The sequence below is a fragment of the Rhinopithecus roxellana genome, chromosome 2 (assembly GCF_007565055.1).
Source record: "Rhinopithecus roxellana isolate Shanxi Qingling chromosome 2, ASM756505v1, whole genome shotgun sequence".
NCBI lineage: Eukaryota > Metazoa > Chordata > Mammalia > Primates > Cercopithecidae > Rhinopithecus > Rhinopithecus roxellana.
In genome coordinates, this window is record NC_044550.1 from 12,427,960 (window position 1) to 12,449,504 (window position 21,545).

A 21,545-nucleotide genomic window follows, 5' to 3' on the forward strand; every position below is an offset into this window, starting at 1 on the left:
TTATGCCTAAACTGTTGAGAGTTTTTGTTTTTTTAAATCAAGAATTGGTGTTGGACTTTGTCAAATGCTTTTTCTTTGTCAAGATCATTGTGTGGTTTTTATCTTTCATTCTGTTAATGTGATATATTACAATGATTGATTTGTGTATGTGAAACTAGCCTTGCATGTCAGAAATAAACCCCACTTGGTCACAATATATAATTCTTTTGGTATGCTATTGGGTTTAGTTTGTTATGTTGTTGGATTTAATTTAATCCTCAATATTTTACTAAGGATTTTTGTATCTGCATTCATCAGAGAGATTGGTCTGCATTTTTCTTTTCTTGTAATATCTTTGTCTGACTTAGGTATCAAGGTGATGTGGTCCTTATAAAATGTGTTTGGAACTATTCATTCTACTTCTATTTTTTAAAAAGTGTTTAAGAAGTATTGGTATTCATTCTCTGAAGGTTTGCTAGAGTTCAGTTTTTGTAAACCTATCTGTTTCTGGACTTTCCTTTGTTGGAAAGTATTTTTATTGCTTCTTTGATCTCTTTATTTGTTATTGCTCTGTTATTCAGGCTTTCTATTTCTTCTTGAATTGATCCTGGTAGGTTTTTGGGATATTTTCTGTTTTGTTTTATTGTGTTTTTTAAGCAATTTACCTGTTTACTCTAGATTATCCAGTCATTGACATATATTTTTTCATAGTAGCCTCTTATGATCCTTTTAATTTCTGAGGTGTTTCATTTTTTCACTTTAATATATGATTTTATTTATTAGTCTTCCCTATTTTTTCATTTAGACCAGCTAAAGGTTTATTCTTTTTTTATTTTTTCAAAGCACCAACTCTTAATTTTATTGATTCTTCCTATGATTTTTCTGTTCTCTATTTGATTTATTTCTGTTTTTATTTTTATTATTTTCTTCCTTCTGTTAATTTTGGGTTTAATTCATTCTTCTTTTGTTAATTCCTTGAAGCGTAATGTTAGATTACTTATTTGAGATTCTTTTTGTTTTTAATGTAGGCACGTATTGCTATAAACTTTTCTCTGAACTGCTTTTGCTACATTTCATAGGTTTTGGTATGTTGTGCTTTGATTGTTGTTTGTTTCAAGATGTTTTTTAATTTCTCTTTTTATTTCTTCTTTGACTCATTGGTTGTTCACGAGCATGTTACTTGGTTATCATATAATTGTGGATTTTCCAAGATTCTTTTTATCATTGATTTCTAGTTTCATAGCATTATGGTCTGAAATGATACTAGATATTATTTCAATTTTAAATTTATTAAGTCTTGTTTTGTGACTTACCATATGGCCTATCCTAGGGAATGTTCCATTTGAACTAAAGAAAAATGTGGTATATTATGCTGCTGTTAAAGTAAAGCTCTGTATATGTCTGTTAGGTCTAATGGGTGAAAAGTGCAATTCAAGTCAAGTATTTCTTTATTAATTTTCTGACTGGTTGATCTATCTACTGTTTTTAAATTATTTTTTATTAATTTTGTGTTCCTTTTTATTTTAATAACTTTTGGGGTACAAGTGTTTTTTTTTTTTTTTTTTCTGTTACATGGATGAATTATATAGTGGTGAATTCTGAGGTTTTCGTGCATCTGTCACCAGAGTAGTGTATATTATACCTAATGTGTAGTTTTGCATTCCTGGCTCCACTCCCACCTTCCCCCTTCTGAATCTCTAAAGTTTATTATATCACTCTGTATGCCTTTGCATACTCATGGCTTAGCTCCCACTCGTAAGTAAGAATATACAATGTTTGGTTTTCTTTTCCTGAGTTACTTCACTTAAAATAATGGCCTCCAGCTCCATCCAAATATCTGCAAAAGACATTATTTCACTCCTTTTAATGGCTGAGAAGTATTCCACGGTGTGTGTGTGTGTGCGTGTGTGTATGTATATATACATATGTGTATGTACACACCCACACATATATATATACACACACACACATATATATATCTATCACATCTTATTTATACATTCATTAATCAATGGGTACTTAGGTTGGTTCCATTTTTTTGCAGTTGTAAATCATATTGCTGTAAATATACATGTGCAAGTGTATTTTTAATATGATGACTTCTTTTCCTTTGGGTAGACACCTAGTAGTGGGATTGCTGGATGATTTATCCATTGTTAAAAGTGGGATAATCCCAGCACTTTGGGAGGCCAAGATGGGCAGATCATGAGATCAGGAGATCAAGACCATCCTGGCTAACACGGTGAAACCCCATCTGTACTAAAAATACAAAAAAAAAGTAGCCAAGTGTGGTAGCAGGCACCTGTAGTCCCAGCTACTCGGGAAGCTGAGGCAGGAGAATGGTGTGAACCCAGGAGGCGGAGCTTGCAATGAGCCAAGATTGTGCCACTGCACTCCAGCCTGGGTGACAGAGTGAGACTCTGTCTCAAAAAAACAAAAAGTGGGGTATTAAAGTCCCTTGTTATTATAATATTGCCCTTTATTTCTCCCTTCATGTCCATTAATATTTGTTTTATGTATGTAGGTGCTCCAATGTTGGTTGCATATATATTTACAATTGTAATATCCTGTTGATGCATTGACCCCTTTATCATTAAATAATGACATTCTTTGTCTCTTGTGACAGTTTTTGACTTGAAGTATAGGTGTAAGTATAGCTACTCCTGTTCCCTTTATTATTTGCATCGAATATCTTCTTCCATTTCTTTACTTTCAGCCTATGTGTCCTTAAAGCTAAACTGGGTGTCTTGTAGACAGCATATAGTTGGATCTTGCTTTTTACTCATTTAACAATTCTATGTCTTTTAACTTGTATCCAAGGTCATTATTGATAAGAAAGGACTCATTGCTGTCATTTTGTTATTTGTTTTCTGATTATTGGTAGCTTCATTTCTTTCTCTCTCATTATCTATCTTTGTAATTTGGTAATTTTCTGTAGTGTTAATCTTTGATTATTTTCTCTTTATCATTTGTATACCTGTTGTAGTTTCTTATATTGTGGTTACCATGAATCTTCCATAAAACATCTTATAATCAACTATTTTAAGCAGATAATAACTCAAATTCTGTTGAATACAAAAACTCTATACATTTACCTTTCCCCCCACAATTTGTTTTTGATGTCACAATTTTCATCTTTTAATATTGTGTATATATTAACAACTTGTTATAGTTTTAGTTATTTTTGACTATTTTGACATTTAACCCTCATACTAGAGTTACACATGATTTATACACCACTATTACAGTATTAGAGTGTTCCTGATTTTACTATGCATTTACCTCTATCAGTGAGTTTGTACTTTATAAATATGTCGTCTGTATTTATAATAGTAATTGTCATTTTTTAAAAATTCTCACTTGAAGAACTCCTTTAAGCATTTCTTGTAAGGCAGGTCTAGTGGTGATGAATTCCTTCAGCTTTTCTTGTCTGGGAACAATTTTATTTCTCCTTCATTTTGAAGGATAGTTCTGTTGAACATAGTATACTTGGCTAGCAGTGCTTTTGTTATTTCAGCACTTTAAATATATTATTCAATCTCTCTTGACCTGCAAGGTTACTATTGAGAAATCCATTGATAACCTAATGGCAATTCCTTTACATGTGATTTGATGCTTTTCTCTTGTTGCTTTTAAATTTCTCTTTGTCTTTGACTTTTAACAGTCTGGTTATAATGTGCCTTAGAGAGGATCTCTTTGGGTTGCACATTTTGGAGGGCCTTTGAGCTTTATGAATCTAAATGTCTCTATCTCTTTTAAGACTTGGAAAATTTTCAGCAATTATCTTATTAAATAAGCTTTCTGTCTCATTCTTTGTTTCTTTTTCTTTTGTAGTATTTGCTTGCTTAATGGTGTTCCATAAGTCTTGCAGGCTGTCTTCAGTATTTTTTATTCTTTTTGTCTGATGGAATAATTTCAGAAGACCTATCTTTAACTTCACAGATTTTATCTTCTAATTGATCTAGTCTGCTCTTGAAGTTCTGTAATATATTTTTTATTTCATTGATTGAATTCTTCAGCTTCAAGATTTCTGTTTGGATCTTTTTATATCTATCTTTTCATTGAATTTCCTAATTATATAATGAATTGTTTTCCTGATTTCATTAAGTTGTCTATTTGTATTCTCTTGAAGTTCCAAGTTTCCTTCAGTTCATTATTTTATTTTATTTTTATTATTTTTTTGAGACAAAGTCTCACTCTGTCATGCAGGGTAGAGTGCAATGGTGTGATCTTGGCTCACTGAAATCTCCACCTTCGAGATTCAAGATATTCTTCTGCCTCAGGCTCCCAAGTAGCTGGGATTAGAGTTGTGCACCACGACACATGGCTAATTTTTGTATTTTTAGTAGAGACAAGGTTTTGCCATGTTGGACAGGCTGGTTTTGAACTCCTGACTTCAAGTCATCTACCCGTCTTAGCCTCCCAAAGTGTTGGGATCACAGGCATGAGCCACCACACCCAGCCCAGATCATTACTTTAAATCGCTTTTCAGACAGTTTGTAATTTCTGCTTCTTTGAGACCAGTTATTGGAGAACTATGGTTGCCTTGTAGTACCATGCTTCCTTGCTCTTTCATGTTTCTTGTGTCCCTGCATTGATGTCTGCATATTTAGTGATGTAGTTTCCTTTTTCAAACTCTAGTAGGGGAAGACTTTCAGTTGCATATGGGTCTGAGGCTGCCAGGTGGGCAGGGTGGCTCTGGTTACATGTAGGCACAGTGGGGTAATCAATGTGCAGCTTCTTTAGTTGTGATCAATGTCAGCAATGAATGTAGGTGCCTCAGTGGCCTAGTTTGTAGGAGTTGGTGGAAGTGATAGTGGCTGCATAGGTTGCTAAGGCAAAGTCTTAACAATTCTCCTGTTGTCTTTTCCACAGTGGGGAGTCCTAGCTGAAGACAACCATTTTTGTGTTTGGTCTGATATGGCCCACAGGCAACCATAGCAGCACTGGGAGCCAGGGCATAGGTGATCAGAGTAGCTGTGGATATAGGTCATGAGCTCAAGGTCTTGTGAGACTACTGTAGCACCTTGGACTTGAGGCACAGTTTCACTTTCCAAGATACAAATGAATGCAGTTTCCCCAGTAAGGCGGGGTCTGTTCCTCTGAGGCACACCTCAGCAGCTTAGGCCCAGAGTGCTGAAATATAGCTGAGGTTGTGACCCTGGTGGACATGGCACACCACTGGTACAGCTTGGTAGAAAAAGGAGTTTTTAGAAGATTGGGTCCAGAGAGCAAAGAATAGCTGTAATTTGGGACCTGGAGTCAACAGAAGTCAGCAAAAATGTAGACACTTGGTGATGAGGTACTAGGTAGTGGTGACACTGGACCCTGGAATGGTGGGACATATCACTACCCCAGGCTCTATGAGGCCAGGTACAGCAGGAGCAATGATGCAGAAATGGCAAGACACTGCTGTATCTTGGACCTTAGTTGGAGGGGTGCAGCACAGCTCCAGTTCCCCAAGAGGCAGCATGTCTCAGCAGTTCAGACTGCAGGGGTGTAGTGCAGTTTTGGGTGGGCAGGGCATGTGGCTGTTCAGCCTGGAGGGCAGGGTGCCACAGCTCAAGCCAGGCACTAATTCTTTGGGATGTGTTGTGCCACATCTGTTTGGCCCCAGAAATCATGGTCATACATGTCAGTGGAGCCTCTGGATCCCTGTAGGCTGGGGTACTGCATCAGCTATGACACTGGGGTGTGCAATTGTTTTTGTGTGCCAGAGGCTCTGAGCCCCTGTGGGTAGTATGTTGTCTTATCTGTGGAGCCAGGGCTGAGAGTTGACTGCTCTAGTGTGCCAGAAGTCTGTGATCCCAGATGGTGGTGGTGGGGTATGCTGCCTCATCTATGGCATTGAGGGGCATGACTGCTCTGGTGTGCAGAAGACCTGAGGTCCCTGAGGGTTGGAGTGCCATTTCAGTTCAGCCCTGAGAGGAGGGTGCACAGTAATTGGAATGTGGGGAGTGGAGTAGCTCCATGGAACATGGCCCTGGGGGTAGGACATAGTAGCAGGTTGGCTGGCGGATGATATGCTATTATGTGGGCTTGTTGCAGTAGTAACAAAACATCAGGGATGGAGGGATGCAATGCGTACTCACGCTTGGAGCAGGATGCACTTTTCCCCAAGATTGTACAGGGCAGTAGCAGCATGAGCCATGAGGCAAGAGGTAGGGGCTGAGAAGAGGAGGGAGGGGCACAGCATCAGCTGCTTCTCTAGGGATAGCTCAGTATGTAGACTCTGGGGCGCTCCTTCAGCAGGCTTCAAACACTATAAGGACTGCAGAAGTCTCTAGTGCAAAGACTGCATGTATCTATGGTGATGATGGTGGTTGTTGGGGTCCTCTTGCTTACGTTTTTCCTGCAGAAAGGGGTCTCTTCTGGTTTTGAGTTGATCCCAACTAGGGAAATGGGATGGCAGAGGCAAAGTGTTTCCTCCTCTTTCCTATGTGGCCATCCTGTGTTTCAGTGGTCCACAGGATTTCTGCTGCTGTTCTCCAGAGCTTTCCTTTAGATATTTTGATCAAAATGTAGTTGCTTGTTCATTATTTTTAGTTTTTTTGTGGGAAGTGGGAAGAGCACTAGAAGCTTTTAGTTGGCCATCTTGCTGATGTCACCAACATGGATCTATTTTTGTTTTATAATGTTAAAATATTATATCTATGTATAATTGGTCATAATTAACATTTTATATAGAATCCTTACTTATTTTTAGCCCCCAAAAGGGTTCTACATAAAAATCATCATCAATTTCTAGACTCTTAATAATAGTTTTTGAAGTTGTTGTAAAAATGTAACTTTTCAAGGAAATTAAAACTAGCTGCATAATGTTAAAGAAAATATCAAATGTGAGAACTGTATGTGATACATTCAAAGACTGAATACATATTTGCTTATATTTATAGAAAGGAAACAGGACTAGTAATTCTATGGGCTATAATTTTATGTCAACTTCTACCTAAAACAGAAATATGAATTATTTTTAATAATATGCCTGTCCTTAATCCTATGGATGAATATTTCACAAATTTGGTATTTTAACATCTTTGATGCCAAATACATAAAACTAAAGAAGTCTTTAATCTGAAAAAAAAAAAAAACAGAAGTATAAATAATGTCCTGTTAATAAATGTGTTAATTCATCTTTTGGGGGATGGTGTTTCTGATTTAGTCTTTAGCTGCAATATATATTTGCAGTTTGAATGAAAAAAATGAGACTCAATTTTCAAGTGGCTTATAGAACCAGTCTCATTTCTTTCTAATCCACTATTCAAATAAATTGTTTGTCTATTATTTGGCTTAGGAAAATCAGTTTACATAACTCAAAAAATAAAAATAGCCTAAATGAGCTTTTTATTCCACTAAAATCAATTAAACTTACAGCTGGCACTTTGTAAATAAAATTTCTTTAAACAAAATGAAGGATCCTTCAGTCTCTCCTTAAAGATAACTGACAATTTGGCTGCTTCCCAATTCTTCATCTCTGACTTCTCCTTGATAATCAATCTATGAAGCAGAGGGAAAAAAAATCTCTTCCCAGAACTGCGTCAGTCTTCTCTCATTAGAAGCATTGTTTTTGTTTTGTTTTGCTTTTTTTCCTCTAGTGCCTGCCAATTTTTAGCCTATGAAGATGGAAGTAATAAAAAATATGGTGATTAGTGAATAAAAAATATGGTGCTTAGTGGAGTAAAGGGAATTAATAATATAAAAATAACTTCTTTAATAATGAGATATATGATATAGAAGAAGATAATTACTAAAAGTTAAAAGCATAATAATTTGATTCAAATTCCTCGAACACAAGAGGTAGAAGTTAGACTAAAGTGATTACTTAGAATATTTGCTGTGAAAATGGAGCACTCATAATTTTTAATGTCACTCATAATTCTTTTTATTTTTGTAATTTTTAAAAAGTTATATGAACCTATAGGTTTATTTCACATTTTTAGTTTATTTTCATTTTTAAACTTTAATTTCATTCTCAGAGATACATGTGCAGGTTTGCTATATAGGTAAACTCATGTCATGGGGGGTGGTTGTACCAATTATTTTATCATCCAGCTATTAAACCTAGTACACAATAGTTATTCTTAATGCTCCTCTCCCTCTTCCTACCCTTCACCCTCAGGTAGATACCAGTTTCTCTTGTTTCCTTCCTTGTGCTCATGAATTCTCATCATTTAGCTCCCACTTACAAGTGAGAACATGCGGAATTTGGTTTTCTGTTCCTGTGTTAGTTTTCATTTAGTTTCCATGTACTAAAGATAACCAGCATTGAAAGCTTATGAGATTTGTCATTTGTATGAGTACCAGGTAGGATGTAGAAAGATAAAAATTCCTCAGATAACTATGATTTCAAAACAGGAAGACTCAACATTGCCATCTTCCCCTGCCCAACAATTTTCAATTCCTGTTGCTCCATTATCAAAAACACATTCAGTCTAAAACTAAGGGTGGCAAATACGAGCACTGTGATAATATTTTAGATTGTTAACTGTAGTTTCTAGCATCATCTTTTTCAGTACTACAACCAGATTTTATTAGAAAGTAAGAGAAGACATTTTGTACTTCTGGGAGAGGGCACACTGACAACAGAAACAGATCAAGAACAGTGGGTTCGGGGGCAGAGGACAGAGGGCAATTTCACAGGCTTTATACATTTGCTAGAGCTGACTCCACTCACCTTAGTCACAGAACACTCAGAAGTGTCTTTATAAGTTCTCCTGGTCCGCATTTTTTAAACTCAAGTTTTTCTAAACATTTTATTTGTGATATAATGTTTTCCCTTGTGCTATTTCTCCCTGCCCCCAAACTGATTGGTGTAACTTGTTTTATTCTTGAGATTTTACCCATGAAAATACTAACAGAGAGAGAAAAGAGAACTTACCTGGTATTTTTGTTGTTTTAATTGAACTCTGAGTCTCAGCTTTAGAGGGAAAAAAAGAAAAAAAATCAATATAATTAAATGTTGTATATCAGATCTATTCTCACAATTGTTTCAGGTGGTAAATGAGTATGAATTTTGGCTCATTTCTGATTCACTGTTTTCAAATCATAAAATCATGCTTCTTCATGATTACAGGAAACTTCCGAGAAGGTTTTTAAGAAAAAGTGGTTCAACCAACTTTTTCTTTAAGGGCCAAACATTTTAGGTGTTGCGGGCCATAAATATCTGTCGTAACTATTCAACTCTACCTTTTGATGTGAAAGCAGCCATACACAATATTTAAAGAATGGGAATAACTGTGTGCCAATAAAACTTTATTTTGAAAAAGTCAGGGTATTCAACTTTGCCTGTGAGCCATAGTTTGCTGAGTCTTGCTTTATAGGATCTGGTATAACCTCACACCTTGAATATCCTGAGATAACATAGAAAACAAAAATCCTTCAGTAAGTGCTTAATGAATGGGGTTGCCACGTGCTGTAATCCTACTAAGTCATGGTGCATCTCATGACCTGGGGAATATGCAACGAAGTTCAGACAGATACTTTTAAAATGTAAGGAATTATTTTATGATATAGTCCAGGAAAGGTTTCTGCAAGGGAAGTCATTCGAAAGAATTATAATCAAAGATCACTTCAATACCTTTGAGTCCATGGAGCATTTTCAAGATTTGGCACATGAAAAATACAGAAAATAATTTTGGAACAAATAGAAGCCCAATAATGACATTTTTAAAAGTCCACTTGCTTCCTTTGTATAGTCACTTGACTCTCTATATCAGTATCTTAAATTTAACATGCCCAAAACAGAACTCTTGACTGTTATCTTGAAATCTGTCTCTTCCCTTGCTTTCTTGTATCAATACATGGTGCTATTTGTTTTCCAGTTGCACAAAACAAAACGTTAGAAACCTTTCTTGAGTCGCCTATGTTTCTCACCCTTACCAGCTCTAGTTTCAAAATGTATTCCAAATTCAAACAAGTCTCACCACCTTTTCCGCTACTGTCCACCCAGCACCTATATCTCTCCCCTGAGTACCTGCAATAGCTGCTTAGGAAAATCTTTTTAAATTTAAACTTCACTGCTCCAGTGGCTTCTATTACTCCTCACCTCATCTCCAACCATTCAGGCCCTGTTTCACTGTACTCCAATTCGTGGCTTTGTTGTGGCAGATTGAAGGCACAAGGCCCTTTCTGCTTTGTGGTTTTCTTTCTTTTCTTGCTCTCTTTCTTTCTCTCTTTCTTTCTCCCTCCCTCCCTCCCTCCCTCCCTCCCTCCCTCCCTCCCTCCCTCCCTCCCTCCCTCCCTCCCTCCCTCCCTCCCTCCCTTCCTTCCTTCCTTCCTTCCTTCCTTCCTTCCTTCCTTCCTTCCTTCCTTCCTTCTTTCCTTCCTTCTTTCCTCGCTTGCCTTCTGACTCTGCTCAGAAGTCGCTGTTCAGAGAAATCTCCCCAACCACCTGCACTAAATTGTTTCCCCAGACCTTTTCACATCATTCCATCTCATTGCTGCATTCATTCAACAGTACTTTTATTACTACCACATTTTACTTTTGTCTTTAAAAAATTATTACTTTCTGTCAGGAAGTAACTCCATGGGGGCAGACTTCTTATCTTGTTCAGAGAAGTGATTCCAGTGCTTACCAGTAGAAACATATGGATATAATGAATGACAGTAGAAAATAATAATATAAAAAAAAATTCTACCTACCTGATTTCAATTTTTAAAGAAAAATGAATACTTTATTAAAAATTTCCTAGCTGGATAATTCTAGTTACTATTTGCAAGTGACTTTTATGATCAGTTTCATATATTATTAGTTGATACCTCTAAAGGAAATAATATATTTCCATTTTGCAAATCTGTAAACATTAGCTGAGGGTAGTAAAATTACTTTCTTAAGGAAAGAACCAGGTATATAGGCCAGGTCTGTTAACTCTAGTTTTCATCTTCTTTCAGTAAAATGGACAGCTTTTCCTTCCACTAAACTATTCCAAATGGAAGCTTGATAGACTTCATTGAGAAGACAAAACCTTCTGATTATCCTTTCTTTGAATATTTTTAGCCTTCAAAAATGTATAATAATTCTAGAGGAACATAATAAAAGAAATATAACTATACATTAAGATGTAGCTGAATCTTAATAAAACATATCAATTCAAAACCCTTCAATTGAGCAGTGTAAGAGGTTTGGACATTTATATATCTTAATGAATACATTGATATTTTGAGGACAAAATTCTGTAAGTCTCAAATATTTAATCAAGTATAGAATGTTCCTTTTTTTCCCTGAAATCAAGAAGATATTTTAAAAATTATAAAGTGTTTTCATATAAATACAACTTTCAAATTTGGACTCAGTTCTGTGGATACAAAAGCTTGGTAAAGATGAGTGTTAAGGAATATGGTTAAAGTTGTGGGAATTAATGAGTGAAGACATTTTCAATTATTCCTGTTTATTATTTATAACTTTCATAAAACATGTGTTTTGAGAAAAGGCCAAGCTTTGATCTATAAAGAATCTTAGGAAAGTCAAATAGCAAATTAGCAGTGTGCTTAGTTAACCATTCTCAAACTGAGATGTTTAATAAGGACCCAAAGTTTAGTCAAGGTGGTTGGCAACTTACAATCTGTTTGTTGAGTTTGATTTTTGAATATGAAATTGAAGTCTTATGAAATGCAAATGAATTTTGAAATGCTAATCACATTAATCCAAAGTTAAACTTTGCTCAAGCATTTAGTTTTTAAATCAGAAATCTTGAACAGCAATACAACAAATAACTTTGTTAAATATTCTTATCTCACAAAGGATATTACAGGATATTTCTAACTAACAAACTTACACATAGAACATGATAAGATCATTAACAGGTGCAAGAGAAAGAATATATACATCTCTTCTGATATATAATTCTCTACTGATTTGCTGTTGAATAATTTATTATAAACAATTCAAATTCTCTTCATCCTTTCCCCATATGGCATTGACTGAGTCATTAGACACGAGATTACTTCTCATCTGGCTAAACCATGACTTGTGACTAAGACTTTATCATCCTGAGGAGTCCTCTTGTATCTGCCTACTTGAAATGACATAAACTAATTAAATAGTATATGAGAAATATTATAATTAAGTCCCAAGATAAGTTTCATAGACCAAATGTGCAATTCACAAAATAAATATTGAAGCTGGGTGGGTAATTAGATAAACTAATGTTTTCTAGATTGTTGTGTGAGAGATTCTATAAGGTAGTACTGGAAAGCAGCATTAAATAAGATTGAAACATTTAATGAGAAAGTTGTTTCCTTTTGAGCTTTCTTGCAGTTTACTTGGTTATTTGAATGAGAAAATTCTAAAATTTTAATTGGATGCACATATGTCATTAATATCTAACATTTGCTTATAATAGTTTAGTTTTTTAAAGAGCAAGCATGTCTCAAGCTCAGAGCCTCAAGCAAAGAACAAACTCTAGCTAGAATTTTACTTTTTTATTTACATAGTAGTGATTTTTATAGCTATTGTTTATTTATGCCAAGTAAAACTGGTTTTTCGTTTATGGTAGTTTATTTTTCAAAAAAATTTAAGAATAAGAAGTGCATCAATTTAAAGAAAAACATTAAAAAATAATAATACAGATGATATACATCTCTAGCAACACTCATGAAGTAGTGGGAAACATCAAGATAAAGTCTAGTAGAGGTTCTTGATGAATATGAATGTGTAGAATTTGAAACAGAATTAGAGGAAGGAGGAGGAAAATAGTAATAAAAAATATACAAATGAGGGGGCAAATGAAAAATATACACATTCAAGAATAAATCAGGCATAGTGGGCAAGAGGACAACCCTGATTAGAATTGCAGGTTTATATTTATTCATTCAGTCAGTATCTTGTCTTATATTTATTGAACACCTACTTGTCAAGTGCATGATGCACCTAATTAGAAGCCAGTTATTTTCTTAATCCTTAGATTTAGATACTTTATGTACAATAGTTGTCATGAGAACAAGTGTGGCATAGTGAAAGGTTTATAGGGTTTGGGGCAAGAAAAACAGGGTTTTAATCTTTTAAATTTAATCTTGGCCAAGTCATTTAGTGTTTCTGAACTTGTTTCCTTATTTGTGAAATTGGTATCATATATACTTACTTTGCCTGGCTTTTAGGAGAATTACTATGGCTAAACAATGAACTAAAATGTATTGTGTTTGTTTGTGTGTGTTTATTTCTTTACATGATTTATCTCCCTTAATCTTCACAAAGATCCTGTGGAAGTATAATCTTATTTTAATTACTTTACAGATGAAGAAACTGAGGCACCGAGAAGTTAAGTAGTGGATTAAAGACCACAGCACAAATAAATAGTTGTGCTGCTTTTTGAACGTAAGCAATCTGACATCATAATCACTATCCATAACCAATAAACTAACTTATTATTGGCATGATTGAGGTGCCAAATTTTTATTTCATGAAGGGTGTGATGCCTTGAAGAACAAAGACCTGGTGTTGGCCACTCTCATGTTCAGCTAATAGCTTATCTAAAATGCCTACTTGGTTTTCATAAAATTATCTTTGCTTTTTGTATAAAAATAAACTCCATATTAAAGTAAGATAAATTATGCAAAAGGAAATATATTTGATAACCTATCTATTGTATATAAATGATATCAATTCCTACTTAATAGCATACTGGTTGATTATAAATGTTATTAAGAGAAGCCAGATTATCTTCTCAGTTTTCAAATCTCTAATATTGTATTCACTGTGGTAGAAGAAACTCTAGCTTGGCAAAACCCTTAAAGGTGTTTCTATCAAAGTACTTGCTTTAGTAGAGTTCCATATTGGAGTTCTGCACATCCCAATGTATCATCTATCTATAATCTTATTCTGCATTCTTGCCTCAGCCAAGTTACAATTCAGTAAAGGGAAAAAGAGCAATAGCCTCTCCTTCCCTGCCAATCCCTTACAATGTGCAAGATACCTCCTTTAAAATCTGGTTGTAGATACCAGAATGACTAAGTTACCAGCAAGAAATACATATATATTGTTTTCTTCCCTCCGTCTTTTCTTCTTTCCTTTCTCTTCTATCCTCAGAAACCAAGAGGATGTGCATGGGAATTTTTTTGTTTTAAAAAAGAGTTAATCATGTTTTCAAGCCATTAGCAAAAAATAAAAAATAAAAATAGAATTAAAAAAAATAGAGAGTTCAGGAAGGGAAAAAGATTTGCAGTTTTACAAGGAAGTTTCACACTCAATCCCTCCACAGTTTACCTACTGAAGAGTGTGGACCTTTGTTATTGACAATTGACACTTCTTTTGAATCGCCCCTCAGTGCCTACCAACATAGTTCTGCATATAGTCAATGATAAATGCATGGATTATGAAACCTAAGTATAGTGAGGGCTAAAGCAAGGACCTGGTCTGTGGTGAGTTAAATGGTGACTCCCTGACTCCCCCACTACCAAAAGATAGGTGGCCCTGGAACCTGTGATCTTATTTTCTTAGCAAGAATATAAAACTAATATAGATCATCAAGATACTGTGAGATTTCTACTCTAAGTAATTCAAACACAGAAGTCACTATCCTCTTTTGCTAAGCATACAATTTCTTTTTCTGCAGAATGTGCTTCGGGTGAGAATATCGGATAACTGTCACCAACGATGTCAAAGTATAGATCTTTCTATAAATACTAATTAAACATTTGGCGTCTTGTACTTTCTTTAAGAAAGTCAAGGTTCAAATAACCCTCTTTATCCCTGATAAAGCTCCTTCCTGTGAAACCTTCTTTGTCTGATATTATTGTAGTCCCTTCAGCTTTCTTTTAATTAGTTTTACCAGAGTATACCTTTTCCTGTCTTTGGTTTTTAATCAATTTATATTTAAAGTGGGTTTTCTGAGTACTGCACATATTTGGGAAGTGGTTATGCTTTTTATCCACTTTAACAATCTTATTTTTATAAATAAAATGTTTAAGCCATTTTATTTTATGTGATAAATTATAATTGCTTTTGAGTACACATTGTAAAAATTTTCCATCTGTTCTCTGTTTCTTTTTTCTTGTGTATTGCCTTCTTTTGGATTGAGTCTTTTTTAAAGATTTTACTTATCTCCATTATTGATTTTACAACAGTATATTTATAACCTTTCTCTCATTTTGGTATTTGTGCTATTGTTACACAGTTTGTTTCTATATATGTCTTAAACCTTCCATACATTTTTGTTATCTTATCTTTAAACAATAAATTGTCTTTTGAAGAGACTAAAAATGAGATAAAAGTCTTTTATAGTTGCTCACATATTTACCATTTCAAATGCTCTTCATGCCTTTATTTAGATTGAAATTTCCATCTGGTACCATATTTTTCTGTTCCTGAATGTCTTTACTGACATGAATTTCGCAGCTTTTGTATGTCTGAAAAATATTTACAGAATTCTTGGGTGAAAAGGGTTTTTTTTTTGCTTCCAATACTAAAAATGTTGTTTCACTGTTTTCTGGCATGCATCGTTCCCGATAAGACTCTGCTGTAATTTTTATCATTGTTCTTTTCTATTTAATGTGTCATTTTTTTCAACAGCTTCTTTCAAGATTTTCTCTTTATCTCTGGTTTTCCTTGATTTGATTATGATGTGTTTTGGTGTAGTTTTCTTCCTGTTTCTTCAATTTGGGGCTCATTAAGTTACCTGAATCTATGGGTTTATAATTTTATACACTTAGATTATCTTCCCTTTTGTTCTTTTCTTTTTTCTTTTCTGGAGACAGGGTTTTACTCTGCCACCCAGGCTGGAGTACAGTTGCATGATCATGGCTTACTGAATTCTCGATCTCCCTGGCTCAATTAATCCTCCTGCGTCAGCCTCCCAAGTAGCTGGGAATACAGATGTCTGCCATTATGCCTGTCTAATTTTTGTATTTTTTGTAGAGACAGGGTTTCACCATGTTGCCCAGGCTGGTCTCAAACTCCTGGGGCTCAAGTGATTTGCCCACCTTGGACTCTCAAGTGTTAGAACTACTTTGGGGTGGGTGAGCCACCATACTTGGCCCTTCTTCAAACATCTTTTCTGTCCATCATTTTCACATCTTCTTCTGGAATTATATGTATCTTAGGCCCCTGGGTTGTCCCACACCTCACTGATGTTTTATTCTTATTTTTCTGGTCTTTCTTCTCTCCAATTTATCTAGTTTCTATTGCTATGCATTCTTCTTGAAAAACTCAAAATATTAGTTTTTGTTGATCCACTTTATAGTACATTTGCTTTCCAATTCATTAATTCCCACTCATATTTTATTATTTTCTTCCTTCAATTTTGGGGGGGTTTATTATTTCTTTTCTCTGCCTTATTGAGATGGTTGTTCCAGTAATTAAGTTTGAACCATTCTTTTTCCTGCCTAATATATGTGTTTTAGAGCTATAAATTTTACTGTAAGATTGGCTTTAATTATATTGCACAAGTTTTGGTACTCCATATTTTTATCATCATTCAGTTCATACTATTTGCTGGTTGCCATTATGATTACTTCTTTGACACGTAAGTTACTGTAGTTTAAAATTTATGAGCATATAGTTATCTTTTGGTTTTTGATGTTTAGATTAATTCCTCTTTGATCAAGAGACACACTCTATATCATTTAAATCATTTAAAACCTGTTGAGACTTGCTTTATGACACAGGCTATGATCTATGATAGTAATCAATTCTTATCTACTTGAAAATAGTTCACTTTCTTTAGTTGAAGTGCAGTGTTCCACATATTTCCATTAAATTAAGTTTGTTAATTATATTGATTTATGCTACATCAATACCTATATTTTGTCAACTAATGAGAAAGGTACATTAAAATTTTCACTAGAATTGTGGATTTGTCTTTTTCACTAAATGTTTGCTTTATACATTTTCATGCTATATGATAATAACTAAAAGTTTTAATTTGTTTTATTTTCCTGGAAAATTAAGTATTTTAGTATTATGAAATGTTCTTATTTATTTCGATTTAATTTTATTGCCTTAAATTCTACTTTTTCCGATATAGATGTATTTTTTTCAGGGTATATCCCTTTTCACTTTTTAAAATTTAACTGTTGTATGTCTTTTTTAGGCAACATTTAGTTTGGTTTTGTGTGTGTGTGTGTCTGTGTGTATGTGTGTGTGTGTGATCATTAGGGTTTTCTATTAAAAAGATCATGTTATCTGAGAACAGAGATCATTTTACTGCTTCCTTCCCTATATGGCTGCTTTTAATTTCTTTTTCTTTCCTGATTTCTCTGAATAGAACTTTCAGTACTATATTCAATAGAAGTGATGAGAGTGGACATCATTGCTTTGTTCCTGATCTTAGAGGAAAAGCTTTCAACTTTGTACTGTTGACTATAAAGTTACTTGTGGACTTTTCATATATGAACTTTATTCTTCAGGGCAATTTTTAAAAATTTATAGTTTATTGAGCATTTTTATCCTGAAAGGGTGTTGAATTTTGTCAAACACTTTTCTGCACCAATTGAGATAATCATGTGGCTATTGACCTTCATTTTGTTAATGTGGTATGTTGCATTGATCTATTTTCCTATGTTGAACCATCCTGCATTCCACAAATAAATGTCACTTGAAACACGATCTCTAATCCTCTTAATGTGTTATTGAATTTGGCTTGCTAATATTTTGTTGAGGGTATTGGCATCAATATTCATGAATAATATTGGTCTGCAGTGTTCTTTTCTTGTAGTTTTTGTGTATGATTTTGGTATCTGCCTAATTTTAGTCTCATAGAATGCATTTGAAAAGGTTCCTGGCCGGGCGTGGTGGCTCACACCTGTAATCCCAGCACTTTGGGAGGCCAAGGTGGGTGGATCATGAGATCAGGAGTGCAAGACAAGTCTGGCCAAGATGGTGAAACCCTGTCACTACTAAAAATACAAAAATTCTCCGGGCATGGTAGTGGGTGCCTGTAATCCCAGCTACTCAGGAGGCTGAGGCAGAGAATTGCTTGGACCTGGGAGGTGGAGTTTGCAGTGAGCCGAGACTGTGCCACTGCACTCCAGCCTGGGCAACAAGGCAAGACCCTATCTAAAAATTAAAAACAAAACAAAAAGTGTTTCCTTCTCTCTTTTTTTTTTTTTATAAGAGTTTGAAGAGGATTGGTGTTAATTCTTCTTTAATTTTTGGTGGAATGGTTTAGTGAGGCCATCTGGACCGAGTTTTTCTTTGTTGGGAGGTTTATTTTATAAGATTATTTTATTTTATTTTTAGGGCTGTTTTATCTGCTAGGCTCTTTGATAACAGTATCTGGGGCCTAAAATATTTCCAAGGGCCTAGTAAAATCTTTGAGATCTCAAACACAAAATTATTGCCTCCATTATACAAAAAAATCAGCAAAATCTAAATTAGTAAATGATTCCTTAATGTGTCTACAAAATGCATACAACCTTAAAATCCATTAAGGTCTGAAACAGTTCTGATGCCAAGCACTTTGAATAAGGAATATTCAACTTGTATCACTTTTATCACTTTTGATAAATTTTATAAGTTTTTATAACTTTTATAATTTTATAACTTATAATCTATAAATTTAATTAACATAAGATGTGAGGGCAATTCAATGTTTGAAAAGGGGGACCTAAAGTCAGAAGGCATACAGCTAACCAAGACCTTAAAACAGCCTGCACTCCAACAACAAACATACTCTATCTTCTTTCCAATTGACCTTCACTCACGGTTTTCCTTTTCCCAAAACGACTCTTCCCTCCTTTGCAGCTGGTGCTTACTCCTCAAAACTTATTCAATACTAGACAAGAAACTCTGTCTCCTCAGAAGGCTCCACTTTTTGTGGTTTGAAACTTCCTTTATCATGTTCTGTCTTGATGGTAAAACCTCATAAACATTTAGCCTTCCTCTAGGTGCTAGCAGCTCTGTTCAGCATGGAAAGAGGTTCTTTGTCCTGAAAGATTTCACTGTTGAGCTAGAGAAGCAGGCAAATCCACATTAAAAAAAAAAAAAAAAAAAAAAAAAAAGTATTAAACTGACTTTCCAGTGGATGGCAAGTCTTCTCTGGCTTTCTCTGTCTTGAGAATTACATGAATTTGTAGGACTTCTTTTAGTTAGTTTATTAAGTTGGACAACTCCTCCTAGCTGGACCCATTACCCTCAGATGCTCTCTCTCTCTCTGTCTCTAGACATTTGCAATATATGAAGACATTTTCAGTATAGACATCTCTAGGCATTTTCAGTATATGTATGTCTCTAATATTTTCAGTATATGAAAATATTTTGTGTGTGTGTACACCATATATATACATATGGTGAACAATGTGATGTTTTGATATATATATATATATATATATGTATTGTGGAATGATTAAATCAAGCTGATCAACATATCATCTCACATACTTGTTAGTTTTTTTGTGGTCAGAACATTTAAAGTCTACTTTCTGAGTAATTTTAAAGTAGAAAATACATTATTATTAATTATAGACACTAGGTGGTAAAATGGTCTCCAGAAAGTATTCCTCCTGTCTAACTGAAACTTTGTATCATTTGACCAATATCTTCTCATTCCCACCCTACCCAACCCCCCCACTCTCCAGCCTCTAATAACTACCATTCTACTCTCTATTTCTATGAATTCAACATGTTTAGATTCCATATGTAAAGGAAACTATGCAATATTTGTCTTCCTGTGCCAGACTTATTTCAGTTAGTATAATAACCTCTAAGTTTATCCATGCTGTCACAAATGACAGGTTTTCCTTTTTTTCCAGGCAAAATAGTATCCCATTGTGTATATATACCACATTTTCTTTACCTCTTCATCTGTTAATGGACACCTAGATTGAATCCATATCTTGTTTATTGTGAATATTGCTGTGTTGAACATGAGAATTAAATATCCCTTTGATATACTAATTTAATTTCCTTGGATATGTACCCAGAAATGGGATTGCTGGATCATATGATAGCTATATTTTTAATTTTGGGGGAATCTCCTTTCAGTTTTCCACAATGGCTACACTATTTCATATTTCCATCAACAGTATACAAGATTTCCCTTTTCTCTACATCTTTGCCAGAACTTTTTATCTCTTGTCTTTTTGATAACAGCCATTCTAACGGGTATGAGGTGATACCTCATTGTGGTTTTAATTTGCATTTCCTTGATGATTAGTAATGTTGAGAATTTTTTAATATGTCTGTTGGCCATTTGTATGTCCTTTTGTTTGGGAAATATCCATTCAGATCCTCGGCCCATTTTAAAATTGGGTTATTTGTTTTTCTTGCTATTAAATTGTTTGAGTTCCTTATGTATTTTGTATGTTAACCTCTTAACATTTGTATCGTTTGCAAATATTTTCTTCCATTTTATAAGTGTATTAGTCTGTTCTCACACTGGTAATAAAGACATACCTGAGACTGGGTAATTTATAAAAGAAAGAGGTGTAATTGAATCACAGTTCCACATGGCTGGGGAGGCCTCACAACTATGACTGAAGGCTCATGAGGAGCAAAGTCACGTCTTACATGACAGCAGGCAAGAGAGCTTGTGCAAGGGAACTGCCTTTTATAAAACCATCAGGTCTCATGAAACTTACTCACTGTCACAAGAATAGTATGGGGAAGACTTACCCTCATGATTCAGTTACCTGCCACCAGGTCCCTCCCATGACACGTGGAAATTATGGGAGCTACAGTTCAACTGAGATTTGAGTGGGGACACAGCCAAACCATTATTGGTAGGTTATATCTTCACCCTGTTGATTGTTTCCTTTTCTGCACTGAAGCCTTTTCATTTGATACAATCTCAATTGTCTAATTATGCTTTTGTTGCCTTTGCTTTTGATGTTGTATCTGAAAAATCTTTCCACAGACTAATGTCAAGAAGCACTTCTCCTAGGTTTTCTCCTAGTCATTTTACAATTTAGGTCTTTTGAAAATGTAAATAATATCATATCATTGCCCTGCTCTCAACTCTCCATCACATTGTGTGTCCAATTAGAATAAAATTCACTGTCCTTACCATGGCCTGCGTGGCCCTGTCTGGACTGACCCCTGATTCCTGCTCTAATGGCATCTGCTACCTTTTCTTCCCTTCATTCCTTCCACTCAACCACAGATGTCTTCTCTTTATTCAAACAACTTAAATCCACCCACATATCAGCACCTGTGCACTTTGTATTTCCTCTTTGAATTCTCTTCCCCAAATATCCATATGTTAACTTCTTGACTTTATTTAGTTCTGTTTCCAAATGGCACTTGTTCAGAGAGGGATTTTTGAACACCTTATGAAAATTGGCACTACCATCATCACTTGCTTTTTTTTTTTACTGTTTTATTATTATTTAGAGTATCACTGATATTGAATTATTAATATTTAACTTATTTATCTTTTTCATCCACTAGAAGGTAAATTTCATGATAGCATGGTCTGTCTAATATACAACGACTTATCACAATCCAGGATAATGCCAGGTACATAGATAATCCTCTGAAGGATTTTTAGTAAATAAGATAATATTTAATTCAAAAAGCCCACATTTTAAAAATAATAAAGTCAGAGCACTAGACTAATGAGAAGTCCTATCTTAAAAATTCTAAGATTCTAGAAATTTGTTTCCTTTTAAATAGGAAAAATACACACCACTCTAAG

General features: G+C 34.6%; 1 protein-coding gene across 3 annotated transcripts in view; it reads right to left on the minus strand.

Annotated features, from left to right (window-relative positions):
* Positions 1-21,545, minus strand: part of EMCN (endomucin) — a 120,673-nt gene that overhangs the window by 43,807 nt on the left and 55,321 nt on the right. For all 3 annotated transcript variants that reach the window (XM_010381391.2, XM_030922491.1, XM_010381388.2), the window contains one exon: positions 8,858-8,896. In XM_010381391.2, coding sequence (XP_010379693.1) covers positions 8,858-8,896 — 39 coding nt within the window. The remainder of the gene's footprint in view (positions 1-8,857; positions 8,897-21,545) is intronic.